The sequence below is a fragment of the Ptiloglossa arizonensis genome, chromosome 4, assembly GCF_051014685.1.
Source record: "Ptiloglossa arizonensis isolate GNS036 chromosome 4, iyPtiAriz1_principal, whole genome shotgun sequence".
In the NCBI taxonomy this organism is placed as follows: Eukaryota; Metazoa; Arthropoda; class Insecta; order Hymenoptera; family Colletidae; genus Ptiloglossa; species Ptiloglossa arizonensis.
In genome coordinates this window covers 25,255,927-25,277,775 of record NC_135051.1, presented here as the reverse complement: position 1 = coordinate 25,277,775, position 21,849 = coordinate 25,255,927, and the positions used below count along the sequence as shown (strand labels likewise).

At 43.2% G+C, this 21,849-nt stretch overlaps 2 protein-coding genes and 1 long non-coding RNA gene across 7 annotated transcripts in view; 1 reads left to right on the top strand and 2 right to left on the bottom strand.

Annotated features, from left to right (window-relative positions):
- Positions 1–21,849, bottom strand: part of LOC143146164 (kin of IRRE-like protein 1) — a 445,694-nt gene that overhangs the window by 318,463 nt on the left and 105,382 nt on the right. Inside the window, exon 1 of one of the 4 annotated variants that reach the window (XM_076310179.1) lies at positions 16,783–16,916. The exons of the other annotated variants lie outside the window; for them this stretch is intronic. The gene's annotated coding sequence lies outside the window, so the exon portion shown is untranslated. Of the gene's footprint in view, positions 1–16,782; positions 16,917–21,849 lie in introns of those variants that run through there. 4 annotated transcript variants of the gene reach the window in all.
- LOC143146165 (glucose dehydrogenase [FAD, quinone]) lies at positions 252–21,733 on the top strand. 2 transcript variants are annotated; one of them, XM_076310181.1, is made up of 10 exons: positions 252–423; positions 5,525–5,733; positions 17,848–17,976; positions 18,045–18,241; positions 18,379–18,738; positions 19,104–19,251; positions 19,328–19,645; positions 19,711–20,081; positions 20,163–20,257; positions 20,345–21,733. In XM_076310181.1, the coding sequence occupies exons 2-10, from the start codon at positions 5,526–5,528 to the stop codon at positions 20,424–20,426; spliced, it is 1,908 nt and encodes a 635-aa protein (XP_076166296.1). In that variant the 5' UTR covers positions 252–423; position 5,525; the 3' UTR covers positions 20,427–21,733. The 2 variants fall into 2 exon arrangements, with proteins under 2 accessions (XP_076166296.1, XP_076166297.1); XM_076310182.1 differs by lacking the exon at positions 252–423 and adding an exon at positions 5,025–5,088.
- LOC143146167 (uncharacterized) lies at positions 9,301–14,830 on the bottom strand. Its single transcript, XR_012991842.1, has 2 exons — positions 14,398–14,830; positions 9,301–9,498 (listed from the first exon to the last, which is right to left on the bottom strand). It is a non-coding gene; the product is annotated as an uncharacterized LOC143146167 (long non-coding RNA).

Below are 21,849 nucleotides of genomic sequence, written 5' to 3'. Positions count from 1 at the left end.
GACGCGATAAGATCTTTCAACGTTGCTCGTCTCCGCGGGAAATACGCGAGGATGATCTTAACCTTGGGGAAACCGTGCTGGAGGAATCCTCGAATCGAAGCGAAAAATTCCGGAAGATTCTCCCGTTGCGGACGAATCGCGTGGCGTCGACGGGGCAAAGACAACAATCGAGGAAAAGGACAACAAACACGGGGTGGGAGATGAATTATAAAGAGACGTTCGACGGTGAGAGGTTTTACAGTTGCACCTTGCTTGCTCGTTGCCGCCAGGTTGTGTCTCTGCGTGTGATCGTGTCGGCTTATCACGGGTCTCCCCGTTGTTATTTTACGGTGCAAAGATACAGGGATTCAGTGATCGTCGCGTTCACAGGTCGCTCGATACCGCGAGTCGAATATCGTCAACTACCTCGACAACATTGTACAGGTAAGGTGAACGACTCTGATCGTCGCCCGAATACGTAACGAGAAAGGACGACAATCGTCTGAACCTCTAATTACCTGGCGCGTACTCTCTCTTCTTTTTTTTCTTCTTTCTTATCAACTTAACCGTGAACGCGAGTTCCTTGAAACTTTCCAACCGGGTTATCGATCTTCTTTGTCGCAGTTAGGTCGACAACGACCACCATTAACGCGGATCGGGTTCAACGACTGATTTCGAGCAGTTCGCTCTTGCGATTTCTTTCGCTCGACTTGGAAATTTTCATCCAGCGTTTACGTTGTCGGATATTCTTCGTTGCTGTCGACTTTGAGTATTCGAAAAGAAAGCACTCGAGAGATTATTATTATTGTTACTTACTACGACGAGCTAGACAGTGAGAGGTTAATTATACGATTTCTTTCACTCGACTTTGAAATTTTCGAGCACCGTCTACGTTGTCAAATATTCTTCATCATAGTCGAATTTTTCAGTGCTCGAGAAGAAAGCACTAGAGAAATATTATTTTTACGGTACCTTTCACTTGTTCGAAATTTTCGAGCACCACGTTCTTCGTCGAATTTTAGTTCTCAAAAAAGAGGTCACTAGAGAATTATTAATTATACGACTTTTTATCACTCGAGAGATTACTATTATTATTTATTATCACGATCTCGACGAGACGCTATTTTTACGATTTTTTGTCACTCGAGAGATTATTATTATTTTTTATTATCACAGAAATGAGACGTTGATTTTACAATTTCTTTCGCTCGATTAGAAACTTTTGAGCACCATTTACGTAGTCACATATTCTCCGTGCCGAATTTCAGTCCTCGAGAGTGATTAATTTCTTGTACCCGACACAACATTTTCAAACATCGTCGTTTTGAGTCGTTGAGAAATTAAGCAACGAAAATTAAATTCTTTCACTCGAAAAAGTACCGAGCAAAAAATAGTCCCTCTCTTCACGGGAATCGAAATACCAACGAATCGACGATCGAATTAATTTCTCGCGCAACGAACAACATTTTCGATCGTTAGTTATTCTGCGACTGTCGAGGAGCAGAAATCCTCACCATGGCAAGCTGATTCCCGCGGTGGCGCGCACTCGAGAACAGCAAACAATGAAATATTACTAAATCGTGATTACCCTCGCACGGTGCTTTTCACGAAGCAGCTGGATGATAAAGTAATCGTTGTGTTTTACAGACGTGTTAATGTTATTTAAAGGTAATATCGCCCCGAGTGTTTACCAAACGGTTTTGTCCCCGCCTCTCGACAACGATAACTAATAATATATCCAGAATGGAGTCAATAAAACTATATCAAACGAAACGTGACGCAATAATTGCGCGTAAAAGAAAGTTACCGCGTAATAGACGTCAAAGTGAAACATTCGCGAGATAAAGTGTGTGCAGTTATTAGAATAAAACTCCATCATGTTTCATATTTACGATACAAGAAAAATCGAAAGGATCACGTTTTTATCTTAAACATTTCTCTCGGAGTTTAATTTCTTATTTAGGTAATCTTCTCGAACGATCATCGTTCGCACGCATACTTTTTAAATAATATACGCGGAGTTTCAGTCACGAGTAATAAAATTCAATCAGATTACAAACGTACACGCATACACAATATCAAGTAAAATAGAAACAATCGTGCGTTCCTTTTAACTATTCCGATCTCTCGTTTTCTTAAATTTTCCCTATTACGGCTCACACGTCCTTTCGAAATAATTCCAAAAATTATTATATTCGCGCGAAAACTTCTCGAACGAGATACACACGCAATGGTTAATCGTCGATGGTAAAATCCTCTTTCGATTTCAATTCTCCCGGCGTTGTTTCCAACTTTCTCGATCGAAGTTTCTTCGTTCGAATTTTTCCGTTACACGTTGCTCGTTTCGAACAATTCGACAATTACCGTTTCTTCCACGCGTACTATTTTTTACACTATGGTTCCTGAAAGAATATTAATTCCTCGCGTGTACCAGTGCGCGCGAAACGTGGCCACGTTAATTAGAGGTAAATTAATTAACACGGCCGGTTAGTTTGGCGCGCATTAATTCGCTCGTTTCGCTAATTAATGCGAATATTTATTTCGGTGCGATTCACCTCGGAATTTACGTAAACGGTGATCGGAAATGTTGGAGGCCCCCTCTCGGTCTCGGGAAAACGAGCCAAACGAAAATTACAATCGCGCGACAACGGACGAGGAGGCGCGCGCGGTTTTTCCGCGAGAAAGTTAGGCGCAAGTTCGCGCGCGGCACGCGATCCAGCTGGATTTCAGTACGTCCCTGACTTCGATTGGCAAAGCACCGGATATGGACGTTAGCTGGACGCAAAAACTGGAAGTAACGAACGAAACACGAATACCTGAATGCACGCGACTCGCCGGCGAGCAACTGGCCACCGCGAGCGAATCGGCGCGTGCATTCGCCGAGTCGTTACCGAATCCTTCGTATTGCTCTATTACCCCCACGTTCTTTCGTTCGTTCGTTCGTTCGTTCGGTCCTGCGTTTTTCCTACGAATCGCGTAATGTTGAAACTGCGACACAAAAACCGCAGTCGACGAGTGTCGCCAACGACCGGAGGAGTCGAGTGCACGGATATTTGAATAGTTCGACATCCGAATCGAACCGAGATTTTGCCATTTGCATCGGATCGAGGTTTCAACGTTTGAACCGAACAATGAATTCGAAAGAACCGAACAATGAATTCGAAAGAACCGAACCATGAATTCGAAATATCCGAACCGAACCGAGATTTCGATGTCCGAACCGAACCGCAACCGACATTCTAATCGAGCCGTGAACTTGAAAGATCTGAGTACGTCTTGAATACCCAGAACTTCTTCCGAAAATCTCATAAGATCCGAAATGATTGAAGTATCCGAAGAGTTCGAAATATCCGAATAGTTCGATACATACGAAAAGTTTGCGAATTGGTTTGAATGGTTATTTTATCGAATTCTGGTAGTATTATAATTGGTATAATAGATGTATTATTAATAAGATATTATTATTCAATATTTTGTGCAACCTTTTAACGTCAAAAGTAGATAGAATAAATTTTAGAAAAAAAATGAAAAACATTTTACGAAACTTCGAACGTTGCCTCTTCGTAAGTAAAATCTGTTATTCTCGCGTTCTTTTTGCAGATAACGTTACAATTGTACAATTCCTCGTGACGATTTCATCGAAGAATCGTTACACAACCGAGCAAAACAGATATTCCCAAAAGAGTTTCTGTACCCAGCCCCCTCCCAAAGGTGTAAAACCGAATAGCGCGCAAATATTTACATTTTTATATTTCATTCCGTGACGGGTTTGCAGACACAATTTCGTTTCCGTTAATCGTTATTTCGGATTTCGCGGACGTTCGTTTCCCTTTTTATCGGGCCGTCCGTCGATGAATACATTTTTATACGAATAAAACATTTTATACGAGGCAACGTAAACGGGAGTACAAATGTTCTCGTTCGTTGGTCGAATAATTACTCGCCGACCAGTAACGACGTGTAAACAAACGTTTACAAATTATCGGATCGAAACGGGTTTGTTCGGATAACTATACGGATAAAGATTTATTCGAAATTATCGAATAATGCACAATCGGGACTGTTAGTGGTGAAATGGTCAAGTTCACGTATGTACGTATATATTATGTATACATGTATTCCACGGAGAAAGAATCGTCTCGGATCGTGGGAAATGTATCCTAAGTAGAACATAATTTACGTATAAGTGGAATGTATTCTACGTGCAAGTAGAATATGTCATACTCCTAAGTGGAATATACCCTCCTCGTAAGTAGAATATGTCCTACTCATAAGTAGAATATACCCTACTCGTAAGTAGAATATACCCTACTCGTAAGTGGAATCTATCGTACTCGTAAGTAGAATGTGTTCTACTCCTTAGCGAAATGTGTTTTACTCGTAAGTAGAGTATGTCCTGTACACGATTAGAATGCATTCTATTCGTAAGTAGAATATGGATGAGCGTTAAATCAACTTTCTTCACAAAAACTGACATAACGTCCGACCCAACACCATAAAGGGTTCCCTATTTTCGGACCCGAGAATTTTGTTTCTCCCATCCCTAGTGGTAATAGAAAACCGTTCCGGTAAAACACGAGCTCGATCGAGTAAAGAAAATAATGTGACTCGCGAAACTTGAAATTTTAGATGTAAAACTACGCGCGCAACTTTGTCGCTACTTCGAATGCTGTACCAATTTCGGTATCAAGGTCTTCGAGGCACGTTTTCTGCGTTATCAGATCGAACGCCTATTTCACGGGAATTTCTTTGCTCGCGCCCTACAACCGTCCTCCGGGGTGTGATAAAGAAAATCTACGAAACGAATTCCACCCCCGCGTATCCTCCTGATAAGACTCGTGTCGACACATGATTATATATCCACGTATCGCACGGTGCGCTGTCTCAAAAGTAACGTGCACGCGGGCGCACGTGAAACAGGAGACTTAAAATTGCAAAACTCGGCGCGATAAAAGTCTCATTGGTTCGAGATTAGCCACGCGTTTTAGTATAAATATTTGCCAGTGTTTGGCCTTAAAATCAGTCGAGGTAAGTTAACAAGTGTACGGTTACACGCGAATAAATTTTGCGATCACGAGCTAGTTCTGATCCATTCATCGGTTCTACACGGTATATCGTACAATTCTACGATCGACCCCAACGAATCGATCGACACCTTTGCCTGTTTCCTGTCCCAAGTAACCTCGCGACGCAGACGATCCCCTCGCGGATTGGCTCGCCCCAATCGAACGATATTTCACCTATCATCGAATTTTGAAAATCTGAAACAAACCACGAACCAATTACTATCCACCACGGTCCTCTGTTATATAGATCGTTTGTTTAAATTTTATACATTTTGCTTTCTTTTTACTTGTATACGTAATTGCATTCTATTTACTTTCGATAAATGAATGCACACCTGCATTTTACTTACTTTCGGTTATTGTACAACTCTTGATTCGACCGTGTCCTTCGTTCTGGCTCCTCAGACGCCTCGCAAAGTCGTTTACTAATTAACCACGTGGTATTTCTTACAGTATTTTTTTTCTCTTATTCTTTGCAGAATGTCGTATAACGTGACCGCCACGCCGGCATGCCAGGGACCGTTTCTCGGTCCTAGTCTAGGCAACGTCTGCCCGGGCCCGCAGTTCTTGACTTTCATGACGCTCTTGGACACGTTCGTCCGCGATAAAGACGAGATCTCCCAACTCTGTGAGCGCGTGAGACCTGTCAATTTAACGGAACCCCAGTATGACTTCATTGTTGTTGGCGGTGAGTATTCGACGTTCTATATAGACTGGTGGTAGTACGTTAAACTTCAAAGTGATGCAGGAGAGTGGATTCTAGGGTTTCATTCTACTCGATGATCCGAGAACGATGGGACTTAATCCAAGTTAAAATCACATCTGGTAACTGATAGAGTAGAGTAGAGTAGAGTAGAGAGTAGATACTTTTATAGTTCCTGATATGATTCCCTAGGAATGAATATTATATTAATCTTCAGCAGAAAAAAAAAGATCCAACTAAACCAGCAACTATTGGAAACGGAAGTCTAGAGTCTTTCGATCTCTGTGACTCGAAAATGATAAGAAATCTAGTCATATCGGGTCAAACATCTCTGGTAGCAAATACTATTCAGTACATACTACTATAGATCGTGATCATTGGATCAATAAAATTGTATGCGTGGAATCGTCAGTATTCATGAGCACCACTAAACTCACACTCGGTGCTTACATAGCGTACAGTTGAAAATGATAACCGGGCTCGACACACATGGATTATCATCCATGAAACTTGCATATTTCCCGCAAACTTGAATATTCTATTTTTCTCCCCTACCCCAGGCGAATCGAGCAATTTTTGTGCCCCCGCAAACTTTACCTATCCACCGATAGTTTGAAAATATAATTGCGTCGGTCAGACTCCATATACCGTGTTTCTGGTGCGTACATGTGTTTGTGCTTGCGTGTATGTGTGCGCGCGCGCGCCTGTATTCGGTAATTTCAATCGAAACGCGGACTGAAATTTTCATACACTTTGCCCGAAATACCGTAACGAAAGCAAATGGCTTTCGCTGAATGATTTACGAGTGTCGGTGTCGAAGCTCTGCGAGCTAAATTATTAACGACACTTTCTCGTCGTTCCGATGCAAACGAGCTAATATAATAATAGACTTTAATGGAAGAAGAACTTCCGATGCAGGCACGGACGCGAATTATTCAACGATATCGGCGGGCATTAATTTAACGTTGCTCGTTAAAAGTACGTCGTAACCGGTTACATTCGTAGAGGAACCGATGCTTTGTGACAAAAAGAACCATACAGAGGTCTGCCTGACGATGTTACTCCCCGTGGAAATACTCTCAAAGTTGGTATATCCAAACGCGTTACTCCACGATCATATTAAATCTGAAAACTCGGCTAACGGACTATACAAGCCACTTACTCAGGAATAGACACACGATGATCATTTTGGTTCGCAAGAAACTCGACTGACCCACTGGATAAGACCTTAGCTCAAGAATAGATACACCATGGTCACTTTCACCCGCGAAAAACTCTGCTAGAAGATCTTATAAACCCACCACTAGGTGCAGACAGATGACGATTCTTTTAGTTCGTGAGAGACTCGGTTAATAGAGTCCAGAAGCCCCCTACTTGAGAATAGACAGAACAATGATCATTTTGGTCTCTAAAAAACTCGGCCAACAGAGTACATGGACCTTCATTGAAGGATAGACACTCTATGAACATTTTGGTACGCGGAGAACTTGGTTGAAAGACTATACAAGCCCCCTAATTAAGGGAAGAGAGAACATTGATCATTTTAGTCTCTAAAAAACTAGGTGGAAAGACTATATGAGATCTACACTCAAAGAAACTCGGTTAAAAGATTATCCAAGCCCCCCACTCGGGGGAAAACAGAAGTTGATCGTTTTAGTTTCCAAAAAACTCGTTTAACAAACTGTACGAGAGCTTGATAGGAGGTTAGACACATGATGACCATTTCAGTTCGTGAGAAACTCGATTAACAGACGATATAAGCCCCCACTGTAAGGTAGACACACGACTCCTCTGTAAACATTCGTCCATATTGACTACATTCGACCGAGGTATCGGTAATAATCGTGGTTGATGTCATAACTAGAACGTCGAAACGCTTCCAGCACCCATCGATCCCGTTAACGTTGTTTCGATTTACCTTCGCAATATTGTTCAACGATAATCGCTTTCGCGCCGTTGTCGAGGGTGGATTCGAGCGAGAACAGCGAATAAACTCGTTAAGAAATTATTCCAAGGGGGGCTGGCGAGTAACCCTTCCACCTATCGCGTCTTTCGTTCCAATCGACCTTTGTATCGTACTTTCAATCCAAACCCAGCTCGTCACCGCTTGATTCTACCAGCGAGAATGTATCCCGTCTATTGATTAATAAATTGAAATTGGGCTAATGTGCGCGTGTTAATTACGATAAACGGGACCGGTACAATTTAACTCGAGCGATGTAATTTCAGAGAGATAAATTCTACCGGGGAAATTGCGAAGAAACTGGATATTACGGTCTCGGGGGTAGGTTGTTATCGAAGTTCCCGTTTCTTCCGCGCGCCCGACAAAAGTGGCTCGGGAACGCCGGCTGGATGCGCTAAACTAAATAATAAAATTTCATTTATCCTTTTATCGTGGCGGTGGGTGGGTTGGCTGAAGGTGTAATGCCACGATAAAAAGAAGTCACGACCTGGTGGGGGATGTAATCCGAAGAATTCGAAAATAAGAACGAAGAAACCACCGGGTGTGGTTTAATGAACACTGTAGAACGGGTTGTGGTGAGGGGGGGGGGGGGGGGGACAAGAGACAAGGGCTCTTAGCGTTTTCCAAACGGTTGTAATTAGTAAACTTTCGCGTCCACTTGACTCGTTAGAGAACAAACGATGACGCGTCCTGGACCTCTTAACTGGTTACCGAGGATATGGTGGGGGAAGAAAAAAAATGGGGTCCCTTGTAATTGGATATTTTACGAGGCGGTTGGTGAAATCGTCCCGTAAAACTCCCGGTGCAAGCTCGCTGGCTTTATCCAACGTTTCGTCGGCTTCAACGTCGAAATTAATCCTGCTTGGTTTCCCTTTCGGTGATTATTGTCCGCGCAACCGCGAAGGACGTTTTTACGATGCTATCCGCTCCACGAGTCGTGGGAACCGGGCGTAAGACGCGTGCAATTGCAACGTGAAACGCGAGCGAGGATCTAGGAGGAGATTCGTCGTGTTTAGAGCGTTTGGAATCACGTGAACACTTGGATGACGCTCTTGTTTCGTCATATGACCCACCGGTGGGTCATCGAGGTGCTTCTGCACGATACAAGTATTTAGATCACTGAATGTTTAGAATCACTGTACAAATTTATGTAACCTAGGTCATTTCATTTGGGAGGTTAATTTGTCGTTACAATGTAGATCTTATTATTTTATTTTTATTTTTTTTGTCGAACTATTATTTCGTTAGTAAAAATGTAGTTCAGATTATTTAAAGGTTATTTTCTCATTAGAACGTAGCCCAGGTTATTTTATTTTTATTTCCTCCCTTAATGGTTACTTTCTTACTAGAGTGTAGTCCAGGTTAGTTTATTTTTATTCCTTTACCTAAAGATTGCTCTTTCATTAGAATCTAGTCCAGGTTACTTTACTCTTTCATTTATTACAGAATAATAATGTGAGAAAAAAGTTTATATAATAGAGAAACGGTAAATTATACTGTACCTGAAAGTGTCTTGAGGTCGAAAATGTCGAGACACGTTTATGAGAATTCGATCGAATGAGTTATTTTAGAAAAACAGTGGCTCGTCATAGGTTAAGATATTAAGTTTAATATCATTTCGTAACAATTTAAAAACGGATACACGATAGTTCACGAATCCCGCGAAAACAAGAGCGAAAGCTAGTCTCGGCCAAGGATCGGTTGGTAATTACGTTCGACGTTTCTTCACCCGTGAAACCATTGTGAGAGGACCTCGAAGTACTTGCTTCTAACAGTTCGAACATTGTCTGAAAAATAGAGACAATTGAGAGCCTTGGATCACGCGCCAGTGGCGATCACCTAATCGGTGTAACGAAGATCTTGGAATCTCGAGACACTAAGAAAGGGAAAGTTGGCGTTTTCCCTCTCTTCTAGGAATTTTACCAAGCACGCGACATACTCGTGAAAAATAAAACCCGATAGACAGCCATAGACAGACATTCTTTCCCTATTGTCAAAGGAATTATAACGGTCACTCGTTAACTAGACAATTTTATTTTAATATTCTAGTTGTTACATTCCCTTGATACACGAAAGAAACTTCTTCGTTGCTAACGGAGAATTTTTGTAGTATTTTTTACTTTTACGAATAAAATATTTTCCATTCCGAATCTCCTTTTCTCAAGGCAGAACGCCGACGTTTAGCTAATCGTAGACGACCGTCACAATAGCGTTTACGTTTGCGTAAATTAAAATAATTATATTAGATTATATTCACACATCACGAAACAGACGTTAACTTGTAATTATACATCACGAGCCACGTGTAATAACACGGATTAGAAATGACTCGTCGCGACCTCGTAACTTTGTTATTTTAGTACCTGACCGTTTAAGTGTCATGAGTCTGTCATTAAATACGATACAATCGGAACGTCTTGAATCAATGAAACGTAACTTTGTCGCAATTGGCGATAAAAGTTTCGTCGCGTTAATTCGAAGCAGAGACTCGTCGATTGTCTCGTTCAAATAATTTCGAGTTGAACCACCGGGAAAAATATCCGCTATACTTTTAATTTTACTCGATTAAGAGAGGCATTTTAATTGCGGACAAATTTAAAGAAAACGCGTACAAAAGTCTTTGATCGCTCGCTTGCTCGCTCGAGAACTACACATACAGTACGGGACAAACGTCTTCGAACAAAGAGTATTCGGACAAAGGTTATGAGAGAATCTTGAGCATTGCAGAGGCCTAACAAGTAGTGGTTCAATTGCATAAATAGCATAATAATTAATCTGAATAAATTCTACAAACAATTGACCTGCTCCAATTTAAAGACACCTACGTACGTTATATCAATAGAGTTTTATTAAAGGTATCTATTGTGCAATTATTATGTAATTTTCAATTAATTGTCATTATTAGTAACACTAGTATAAAATTGCTATAAAGTACGATCATATCGTACGCTAAATAATCGAAAATTCCATGATTGCGTTTATCGTGTAATTTTTCAGTTAATTGTCGTTACTAACAATATTAGTGTATCATTGTTATAAAATGCAATCACATCGCACGTTAAGAAAATATTTTACCTCCTCGGTAAAATTGATATTAAAAACGTGATCTTTCGTAGTTCACAGGGTACGAATTAAAATGATCATTTTTTCGAGCGAAAATGTTTCCTGTCGTAACATTTAAACTCGCCACGTGGAAACGGAACGAGGAGCATTTTCAACCCCCGTAAACGGGTACATTTACGCGTACGCGGAGGTTAAACGGAATTATCGCGAATCGGAGCACGCCGAAACGCCAGGTCGATCGTAATTCGTCGATTATCGCTGGTCGAGGCAACGACGAAAACGCGATTCGATGGGCCGAGATCGTTCGATGTTTAGACGTGATATTAATACGAACTGTTATTCATTCGACGGGGAGAGGGAGGGCTAGCCGTGATTATTGCGTCGTTAATATAATTTCCAGCTCGCGCTTCATCGATGTCCCCCCGTCCCCTCGTCCCTCCAACGTTCCAACCACCCTTCCGGTCTCGTCTCGCCCGGTTGCACCACGGTGCAACCTCCCGTTATATGAACACCCGTTATGCGAACCTTCTATTATACGAACGTTCTGTTATATGAAAATTCTATTGCATGAACGGTGTATTTCCTATTACAATGCTAACAAAGTCTTTATTCCGGAAGAATCTATTCGCGGTGTTTCGATGCGAAATTAACACGGTGCGCGATATATGTGAATGTTTTAATTAATAACCAAGAATAGACAAGGTGAGACCTGTGATAAGCGACGAAGGTGGACGTGATACCGTAGACTTTATTCTATCGAAGAAATTATGCTATTTAACTGCCGAGAGAATGTGGATCGCATCGAGATCCTTCGATTTCTACAATATCGTTAAAACAAAGATGGAACTCTTACCTTTCGATTTTGTATTTTACGCAATCTACCGACAAATGTTACTCGTTCTATTTTATTTTCACTCTACTTCCAATTCTACTATTCTCTTGAATTTCTTGCGATCGATCGGAACGATAACTAAAAACTATCATCAATTTTGGATTCCTCGAACGGAAGTTAAAGTTTCATTTTTTATTCTGGATTGAAGTAAAAAGATGCTAGACTCCATCACCCATCAACACCGTTAATTCTAACAAACAAAAAAATAGTTTTTACATCTTAGAACATTAGGGAATATAGACGGAAAGTGCCGAGAAGTTTTAACAAAATTTCGCGTAATGAAAGAATATTAACATTTTACTCTCTCTTTCTCCTTAAATAATCGGGATATTCACACTACCTGATAGACGACCAACGGTTATCGCGGATAGCTCGCGAAAACGGTTAAATCGAGAACACCGTTGGCGTGAACTTTCCTCGCGGTTGATTCGCTCCGGCGTGTTTAGGTTTTATTAACCGCGCGGAGAAAAACTTCCTGGAAATCGCCGTGACAGAGGAGGTTTTTTCGCCGGCCCCTCGATGGAAAGTATGGACGACAGTCCGCGTCTGCGAGCAATCATGTTCAGGCGCTGAGACTCGATCTCGTCTTTTTATCAATATCGTTCGAGAACCCGCCAAGGCGGGACGTATAAAAGGAGTCGTGTTCCCCTCCACACCTACGTTACCGGAAGTTGCCGCACAGAGGGGTGGGAGGTTACATAAATCGTCGCACCTGTAGAACCGGTTCCTTCCGAAGACCCGTGTACAGTAATTAAGGCTACGCGGATATTAGCGTAACGTTCGATCGTTAACGAAGAACCGATCGAATCACGGTTGTACCTACGTACAGTGGCATACAGATAAAGACGATAAAATATGAAATTCAACGCGTCGAGTGTTACCCGCGGAATGGTTTACGGTCGAACAAATCCGCGTATTTGCATAATCTCGCCCCGGAATATTCTCATTGGTGTCACGATGAGAATGTTATTTGTCCGGTCGCTCTTTCGTCGACGATTTTTTTTTGTTTCCTTGCTTCCCTACCCCCACTCTTCCACTGTCAACATTTTATTATCGGCGATGAAAATGTTATTTGCATTGTCACACTTATCCCGATGATTTTTTTTCCGTGTTTCTCTTCCTCCACTTTTTCAAAACAAGATGGATACTTTTCAACGGATCCTTTCAATGTCAAAATTTTATTATTGCTGATGAAAATGTTATTTGCATTATCACACTTATCTCGATGATGTTTTTTTTCTGGTTTCTCTCCCTCTACTCTTCCAAAACAAAATGGATTATTTTCAACGGATCTTCCCCTATAAAAATTTCATTGTTCGCAATCTCCTACCGTGTCCCGGCGGGCAAGTTTCTTCCAAGCGAGCGTACCACTCGACAACGCGTCGTAATTACGAATTTATGCTGTCTCGTTTAGGTTTAATGACTTGAGGAAAACGGAGAAAGAGATAGGGAAAGACGATGCTCGATATTTTGTTTCCACGCGTTCCAACCTTTTTACATCGATATTGTTTGTAAATGCAACATACATTTACTATACATATATTACACATATGTATATTAATACATTTATTCTCCAACAGCTGTTTATAATAAGAAACCCTATACTTTGAATGGTAATATTTCAACTTCTCGATACTGATTCACCGTACGAAATTGTAAAAGAAATGAGTCGATCGGTAAAGGAGATTCTTACCTTATTTAAATTACGTTTTTCCTGCCGTTACGAAATTTGCAACACTACCTGTTTGGCTATGTACGAAACAGCGTCTCACCTTCTACGGTTAATCGCATCTGTTTTCCCGGATCGTGCCGATCTCTTCGCGTAACAACCCGCATAAATTTCTCGCGCCCATCTTTCCGCGTTCTACACGCACGAGTGTTTTTCTCTTTTTTTTCACGTACCTCGTATCGCGTTAGATCGTGTATACATGCACACACCGAGGTACTATTTACTTTTTGTTTTCCAATTTCTGCTACTTTGCCCCCACCCCCCTCCCGGAGATTACTCGTGTTCTACAATGGCAAGTTTCGATTAAACTTCGTAGAAAGGACGCAAATATAATATATTTCAATGCGGTGTGACGCAAGAATCCTGTGTTCGTTGTACAACTGTTGTCGAACATTGGAGTGCAAATACTTTTCTGTTTAACGTGAGGTATAAATGGCCCTTGTATATTTATTACTTAATAAAATTTACGTCCACTTGGTTGCGAGATTCGATGATGACGAACAAACCGATTTACTCCCTCGATTATTTAATAGGGACGAGGGGTTGGATAATCGAAGGGTCGAAATATCAGGGGATTATTTTCCTTAGGGCGAAAGATAGTTATAAATACATACATTGGTGTAATGTATACCACTTTAAGGTACAACACATGCCATATTTAAAAGACTTGTACACACACACACACACACACACACATATTCTTTCACTCCACCAACTCAATTATTCCGAAAACTACCCTCGATTCACGACTATATCAAGTAAACGATCACTTAAAATTCTCAAACAACGTCTTCTCGAATTCCATCGCTGCTACGTTAAACGAGTTTTGTATTCTACTATTAAGAAGTGTTGGCTAGTAGAGAAACCACTGTGTACATTCCATAAAGAATCTTTTCGACTTGCCTGAAAACGGTTCTCGATTGCTGAATCACAAGGTCACGAAGACGATATCTTTGTCACACAGATACACACACGCACACCCAAACAAACAATCGTACATACCCACAAATAACCACGGAATCGTTTTCCATCAGTCAGGGGACAATCGTCGTTCGCAGTGTCGAGTCTTCGAACCGATGAATTATTCCCTCTCCATCCCCCCCGCCTGACACTTTCTCCTTCCCCTCATAGAGTTTTTGAACTCCGTCTTCGGGGCACAGATGGGATATCGTCGAACGATGAGTACATCGTCGAGCAGAAATGAGTGCCCGGTCGTAAAGATGCAAATCGACGAGCGGAATAAGTGACGAGTCGGGCCCCCACTATGTCCAACCTTCTCTCTACTCACCCCGTTTTATGCGCGCGGGTAGACTCGGGACGCTTGGCGGCGGAACAACGTAAATAACGCAGCGCCGTTAGGTCGTCCCGGTGTCGACGAAACGGAAACGGAGAACGCCGGACGTGTATCGAAATATGTTTCCAAGCGAATATAACTTCGACGCCGCGCGCCTCGGGTCGATCCACCGCGGGAGAACGAAACGATGGTGGAGGGGGTGTAGCGAGAGGGGTTGGGGTGGGGGTATATAGAAAACCGTCCGGTGGAAATAGTGGAAAATCGAGGAAAATGAAGGATAACGGGACAGCGAGGGTGAATCGAACCGACGATTTTCAGCAATGCCGTAATGGATCGCCGCGACGTCGGCGGCGTCGCGACGCTTACGCAATCCGCGTGTTTGACTGTGTTTCTTGCCGAAGCAGAACCGTTTTTACTCGATCGCATCGTTTCGTTTCCCGGGAAATGACACGGATCGTGAACTGATGGAAAAACAGGAGGCGAGACTTTTCTCCGCGAGAAAAACTTGTCTTTTCTCCAGGACGGAGGGGGCAGGGGGCTGGGTCGATTAATTGAATCGGTGCCCCCTCGCCTCGCCCCACGCTTTATGGTATATTTGCAAGAACTTTTCTCGGGTCGTAGTCACACGACGTGTTTTTGAAAAATGATTAGAAGGGAGACGAAATTTTTTCTTCGAAATCGGGGGGGGGGGGGCACAGGGATGCTTGGTTCATTGCATCGGGACCCCCCGCATTATTTTCGAAAATATAATTTCGGTTATTCTTACGCGTCCAAGTTCTGGAAACAGAAGAGTTCTGACACGAATATGGAGGAATATGAACCATTTTTACAGGGGAGCACCAGGATGCATCGGTGCCCCCCTTGTAATTTTTGAGAACTTTTTCCGACTATCGTTACATGCCGAGCTTTTGGAATGTGGCATGATTCGCGAGCTCAAAATATTTAGGGGGTGGGGGAACTGTCGATAAAAGAGCAAGAAAACAATTCGAATAACGCAGTGAAACTTTTCCTCTCGGATTCGTCGCCACTTTTTCTGAACTAACCGAAGAGGGGGGTGGGGGGCAAATGAAAGGGGGATCGGGCCTTATAACGAGGGAATCGTGAACAAGGCGGCTTATTTTCTGCACTATTGCGCTCCGTTGTTCAAAGACATCTCGAAGAACACTCTTCTGATTAGATGTGGAACCTCTTCGCGTTCCAAAAATGAATAAACAATTAAGTACGGTCGTCAATCAGAGGGGGGCATGTAAATACCTTTGTCCATTGCGGCGATTTTTAGTCGATTCAATGCTTCGATGTTGACCCAGTTTAACCCTAATGCGTTCATCGATTCTTTTTTGAACCAACGCGTCGAACGAACATACAGAGTAGAGTGAAAAAAGGGTTTATAACTTTTAGGGCAGTATTCGCCAAATGGAGCGGAAAAGTCCCAATTAACATGGGTCGAAAAATAGTATATTTACAACGTTACGAACAATTTTTTGTTTCCATTTAAACAAGCTCCAACTACTATCGTACCGTATGGAAAGAATGGATTAAACTGATCGTTTCTGTTTATCTCTCGATGCAACGTCTCGCAATAAGACAATCCTTTGTTACGATACGCGCTTAAAGTGAAAGAACAAACAATCTACTGTTTTCATACGTTATCCGAAGCGCGCGAGTCGCTTATGCGGACGAAAACAAAAAATTGTTCGTAACATCGTAAATACTGATTTCTCGATTCACGTTTATTGTGACTCTTCCGTTTCATTTAACGAGCACTGTACACTCTAAAAGTTAGCAAACTATTTATCTTTCCACTTTGCGAAAAAATGAATTATTATTGTTTATTCGTCAAAAACAGTTTTTCGAGAACATTAATGGTCGTACTCGCATGCAAATGGACTCTTATCTGCTGGAAGAACGCGAAACACGTATATCGAACACGCGTATTACGATTCATGCCTATTCTATCGGCCGGATTACCGTTTCCACGCGCGAACGTATATAACGCACCATCGAAAACCGAAGTTCCCCGGAGGTCTCGTGGGAATATTGTTAAACTTGATTAATTCGAAACTAGGTAAGCACTTATCGAGCCCGTTACTTACCGCGAAGTGCGACGATAACCGTTCCGGGCACAATTTCACGACGGTCTGAAGTCGACGTACTAATCTTTCAGCACACGCACTCGTAATTACGTCAGGTAAATTCCTCAAATCGTCATTGAGCGTTACGGTTTCAATAAAGGAAAAGATAAGAACAGTTCCACATTTGCATGCTATTTGTTCCGCGTATTTAGACACATTTACATTCTCACTTTCCTTAACGCCGTCCCGCCGATAACGCATTCGCAAGGTCCGTTTACCGTTTATCGAAACGTCCCAATTGAAAATTTTCTTTCAACATTCAAATATCGGTGACCTCATTCCACTTTTTCCATTCATCGGTGGACTTTCCCTCAATGCGGAAAACGACGAAGACGTATAATTTCCTCGATAATTGTTACCTTCATGAAGAATTATACGCGCGATGCGATAAGCTTGTTTTGTTTACGCGTGATTAATGACAATCGCACACGTAAACAAATGTCGCGGTCGATTAGCACTTTAAGACCATAATCGCTAATCTTGACACTTGGGAATCGGTGACCGTGAAAACCGAAACGTGTTTTCCATTTTAAATGTACTCGGCTCGTTTATCGTAACCCGGTATCTCGCGTTTTCGAGCACCTGGCTATTCGCGTGAAGCCTCGCCCAATTTCCCCGAGAAGAAAGCATAATTCGTTCGTACTTTCTTCGACATTTCATCCTCGAATCCGCGCGTGTTGTAGCGGCGTCACGCTGCCATGGTTCACGTGCGAACGATACACGCTTAAAAGGTGCAACATGTGCAGCCACACGATAGCTATTTACAGGTTGACCAGAACCATGGCCAAGGCCTTTCGCGTAGACCGCTTTCTAGCCGGACAGATTTCTTTGCGCACACCTATGTATACCGTGTGTTGGACACGGTGCTCGTTAGGGTCTATTGGAGGCATGCTCCGGGCACCGTGAAACGAGTTTCTGTGCCTGCTTACCTGCTGAGCATTTTAATCGGAGAGACTCGGTGCAACGGTGTCCAGAAAACCAGCGTCCCTGAAAACGGTGGTCGTTAACCGTACACTTTCCCCGCAGGAGGGACAGCAGGTTCCGTGGTGGCGTCCAGACTCAGCGATCAACCGGAATGGAATGTTCTACTGTTAGAAGCCGGTCCGGACGAGCCACCGGGTACAAATGTACCTAGCATGGTGGGAATGTTTCTAGGTAAATATTATCCTTGCGTCAAAATTGGATTTGTTCTTCCACGAGATAAGATCCTGGATTCTGAACAGGTACCGAGCTCAATTGGAAATACCATACCATGAACGAGAAGAATGCATGTCTCTCCACTGGGGGACAGTGTAACTGGCCACGTGGTAAAAATCTGGGTGGTACCTCAGTGCACAACGGGATGATGTACACGCGAGGACACCGCAAGGATTTCGACAATTGGGTCGCTAAGGGCAACGAGGGATGGTCTTGGGAAGAGGTGAACGGCTAGTTCTGTCTAAACACAATTTATCTTATGCCGAGAAATCCAACGAGGCCGATTGGCCAATTGTTGGCTAGTTTCGCGTTGATAGATCGCCGCGAGCGTGACACTTGTCTTTTTCTCGAAACACGCAGGTGCTCCCATATTTCCTCTGCTCGGAAAACAACACCGAGATCAATCGAGTGGGTAGGAAGTATCACAGAACAGGCGGATTGTTGAACATTGGAAGATTCCCTTGGAGACCCAACATAGCCAAAGATATCCTCACCGCGGCGTCCGAGAGAGGATACACCGTCTCTGAGGATCTCAACGGGGAGCAGTTCGCAGGGTTCACGGTCTCTCAGATGATGCAAAAGGACGGAGTAAGACAGAGTGGCTCGACAGCCTTTCTGCATCCGATTCGCCACAGGCGGAACCTTCAGATCGTGCTGAACGCAACCGTTACGAAGATCATCATCGAGAACTCGAGGGCGGTCGGAGTTCAGTACTTAAAAGTTAGTATTGGAGAGAGGAGGTCTGTTCTTAGGAGAGTTTAACCATGAACTAGAGTCTCCTAACCTTGCATCTAAAAATTGACGCATCTAAAAATTATTGTCTGAAGACTGTCTCATCTAAAGATTGTTGCATCTAGAGATTTTTAGACCTAAAGATTGTCTCACCTAAGGATTCTTGCATCTAAAGATCGTTACGTCTAAAAACTACTTCACCTGAAAGTTGTCACATCTAAACTCATAGCCCCAGTGAGACGTCAGAATTACTGTTTTAATCTCATCTTCCAAACTCCCTTCCTTACGCAGAATCATTCACGATCGGTCATCGTTCGATATCAATGTCTTAATACCCATGAGCATATTTTTAGAATGGAAAACTCCAAGTGGCTCGTGCTACCCGCGAGGTGATCGTATCTGGTGGGACTATTAACTCTCCCCAAATATTGCTACTGTCCGGCATCGGGCCCAAAGAACATCTACAATCCGTGAACGTGCCAGTGGTTAAAGACCTTCCGGGTAAGCTAGCTTTCATCCTAACTGTCCAGAATCAACGGAATGTTTCCAAACAGAGTTCGCTCTTCGATATCCACAGGTGTCGGGGAAAACTTACATAACCATGTGTCCTACACGCTGTCCTTCAGCATCAATCAGCCGAACACCATGGACCTGACCTGGGCATCTGCTCTGGAGTACGTCGCGTTCCAGACAGGTCCCATGGCGTCCACGGGTTTATCCCAATTAACAGGGATCATTCCCTCGCCCTACACCACTCCTGATAACCCTGATCTTCAGATATTTTTCGCTGGCTACCAAGCATCCTGCAGCATTACCGGAGAGCTGGGAGCCTTGTTGAACAACGGACCTCGAAGCATCAGCATATCACCTACCTTTGTCCAACCGCGTAGTAGAGGTATCCATCGACCCTTCAGAACCGCTCATGAATTGTCAGAAATTTCAACACTGAATTTACTTCAGGAACTCTCCGTCTGGCCAGCAACGATCCTCTCGCCAAGCCCATTATGACAGCAAACTACCTGTCTGATCCTCTCGACGCGGCAGGCCTAGTAGCCGGTATCCAGATCGCTTTGACCTTCAGTAACACCACCGCCATGTCCAAGTATAACATGACTTTTAGAGATGCACCTCTGTCAGCTTGCTCCAACTACACGTTCCTCAGCGATGATTACTGGCACTGCGCCATTCGTCAAAACACTGGTCCGGAGAATCATCAGGCAGGTTCCTGCAAAATGGGTCCGGCCAGCGATCCTATGGCCGTGGTAGATCCTCGACTCTCCGTCTATGGTATCAAAGGACTACGAGTGGCCGACGCGTCTATCATGCCGCAGGTATTTATCAATTCTACTCTTTTTTTGTCTCTTTCTTGTTCATTTGTTCCTTTAAAGAAATCACGATTTCATTCCTCGAAGGTGACGTCCGGAAACACGGCTGCTCCGACGATAATGATCGCTGAGAGGGCAGCAGCCTTCATCAAACAGGACTGGGGTGTCGACGCTACACAATGGTACGGCGTTCCACCCCTCCTACCGTGGATGGACTTAGCCAAATGGAAAAGCTCTTATAGTCACTAGCAATTTGCCATGTTTCGTAGTTCCCGTTCTACGATCGACAACTCGCTGGATCTATTGCTTTGGGGGATCAAGTACATCGATTGGGACCAGGGTATTTGGTAGCCAAGATCCTCGATCGATCTAGTCCGCGATTCAGCCGAGTTTCGTTCGCAGCGAATGACCGACGCCAAAGAGATGACTCCTCCCCCACCCTTCTCTTCTTAAAGGACACCTAACTAGGGTCTATGGCTCTACAGGAACCGTACGCTGATCGAGAGTCGATCGTCATACGTGGAACAGAAATTTCAACGCCAGAATGTCAATGTAACAAACCATTTCCACCTCATATTTTGTTCTTCTCCCCCTTTTATCATCCCTCGAGACTATCGTATGCCATTCACGCGCGATCTAGTGCCTGAGTAACGGAATACTTTCTCCTAGTGTTGCACTTATCGAAATTGTAAACGCATCCTCGGTGACACGAGCTGCTTGTTCCGTAACATCGTATCCAAGCGACCTTTGTAAATGCGAAGATTATAAATTAAACCAGTACGGTCGAACGAAGACTTAATTCGACGTGGGCTCTGGACGTTCAAGCTGTTAGCATCGATTGTATTCTCCAATCCCCCCAGCTTCTTTCGCATACCACTGTACACACTAATGGGACTTTGTAAACGCGGTTATTAAACATTAATCCGTCACTTAATTCGATGCTCGCGGACTCTTAACGCTTTTAGATCCGAATGGGTTCCTCGCGACCGAGATAATCCGTTCGTGTCGTTTCGCGTTGAATCTCGCGCCTTTGTGAGGGTTCTCAAAAGACTTACGAATCAGTATCCGCGTCTCGTTGGGCAAGAGCGTTCATGGAATTGTGGCAAACTTTCGCGAGCAATAAACGTAGAGATGAAAACTTTTAGCGAGCAATAATCATAGAGGTGGAACCTTTTTGCGGACAAGTAATCGTAAAGACGGAAACTTTTAGCGAGCAATAATCATAGAGGAGAAACGCATTTCGAATGGTGTTCCCGCGTCCATCACCATCGGTGTTATTCGCGAGTCTATTGCGCTAATTAGTCCACCGTAACACGCTCGTTAATAACCCCCGAACGACTCGACGCGCTGACGTCAACCGTTAACGACAATTTAGAATTGCTTTTCCGCTTAGCCGCGGTCACGATGTTCGGCCCATACGGAAAGCCTATATCTTTCCTTTTCATCGCAATCGACTGGGATAAAATTTCCGTATCCGAGCGAGGACCAAAGAGACTCCCGCGTGTTGCTGTACTACCCACGTACGAATGTGCACGCGTATGTAAATCGAGCGAGCGTAATACGGGAGAAAGTTCGAGCGGCGAGACGCGCCGACCGGACATCTAAACTGTAAATCAAAATGTTGTAAATAAATAGTTTTTATGGCAGAAGAAATTTGACGTAACGTGACATCTCCACTCCGTGCGCTTTTTAACAACCTATACGCAATCCATTAATAATAACGAAACATTACGATAACGGTTGACTGCAATTTGCATGTATGATGGTGTTATCG

Excerpts from the sequence above, each read along its gene's own strand:
- LOC143146165 (XM_076310181.1), top strand. The coding sequence starts at position 5,526 with ATGTCGTATAACGTGACCGCCACGCCGGCATGCCAGGGACCGTTTCTC. Across the intron at positions 5,734-17,847 it reads TGACTTCATTGTTGTTGGCG|GAGGGACAGCAGGTTCCGTG; the intron begins GTGAGTATTCGA and ends CTTTCCCCGCAG. Across the intron at positions 18,242-18,378 it reads AGGGATGGTCTTGGGAAGAG|GTGCTCCCATATTTCCTCTG; the intron begins GTGAACGGCTAG and ends CGAAACACGCAG.